The sequence below is a fragment of the Sphaeroforma arctica genome (assembly GCF_001186125.1).
Source record: "Sphaeroforma arctica JP610 unplaced genomic scaffold supercont1.9821, whole genome shotgun sequence".
NCBI classification, from domain to species: Eukaryota; class Ichthyosporea; order Ichthyophonida; genus Sphaeroforma; species Sphaeroforma arctica.
This window is the reverse complement of record NW_014030737.1, coordinates 1-1,023: the sequence shown is the minus strand read 5'-3', so window position 1 is coordinate 1,023 and position 1,023 is coordinate 1. Positions and strand designations below refer to the sequence as shown.

The 1,023-nt window shown below is 47.1% G+C and overlaps 1 protein-coding gene across 1 annotated transcript; it reads right to left on the bottom strand.

Annotated features, from left to right (window-relative positions):
- Positions 1-455: 455 nt before the first annotated feature.
- Positions 456-910, bottom strand: SARC_17126 (hypothetical protein; the record flags this gene model as incomplete). Its single annotated transcript, XM_014288774.1, has 2 exons — positions 456-482; positions 770-910. Coding segments are annotated over 2 exons (168 nt in total), but the record flags the coding sequence as incomplete, so codon positions are not given.
- Positions 911-1,023: the final 113 nt, after the last annotated feature.

Genomic DNA, 1,023 nt, shown 5'->3' with positions numbered 1-1,023 from the left:
ATATATATATATATATATATATACATATATACATATATATATTGAGAGAGAGTGAGAGCTATATGGAAACCACGTACCTGTGGAGATAGGTTAGGATTTTCGCTGTCTGCTTTCACTAATTCGATGAGTTCCGTCATGCCCTCCAGTCGCTCCTTCCACACTTTGCTCGCCACTTGCGTACGCACAGCCTGCGGCAAAGCACACACACGCATGTGAGATATAGTGAACTATAGGTGTGTGGCTACAAGCAACAGGAACCCTAGAGAAGGTATAGGGGTTTAGGGTTTTAGGGGTTTTAAACCCTAAACCCTGTAGGGGATATACTGAGATACACATAGTCCGGCCTACATTGTGCACGGGAGTAGCCGACGTGGCGCAGTGTGATAGTTCTGTCGGGCGTACACTAGACGCTATGACTGAGCCGACAGGGCACACAACAACGAGAGGCATCAGCGCTATCCCAAACCAACTATGAGCACAGACTGTCAGTGGTACACACAGACATGCAGAGACAAACAGCACTCTAAAACAGACAGATGATGTAGACGAGTGCGATGATAAGAATCAACTCATTATCTATCGATTGCCCAGGGATATGCCTCTCTGAGTCACTCTCGCTCGTAAGCACATACAGCCAACACCCACACCACGCGCACGTAGCATGTACTTCCAATGGGTCACCTAGGAATTCGCCACACGACTATACACAGCTCAGAGATTGCCCCGACAAGCACTGTATATGTACACGCACACGCACACGCACACATACTTCCGGAATAGACAACTCCGTTAGTGTAGCCACAGTCTCGTCTTCCAGTGGCTGTTCGTCATCAATATCATCCACCCCGGGGAACTCTACGCCCACCGATCTGAAAGCACTTTGCGCGGGTTTTGGATTGGCTGCCACTGCCTGTAGTAGAATGTAGGGGTCCACGTCATGAGATTGATAATCCAGATACAAGCGACACACACACACACACACATATATATACATATAATTACATACATACATACATACATACA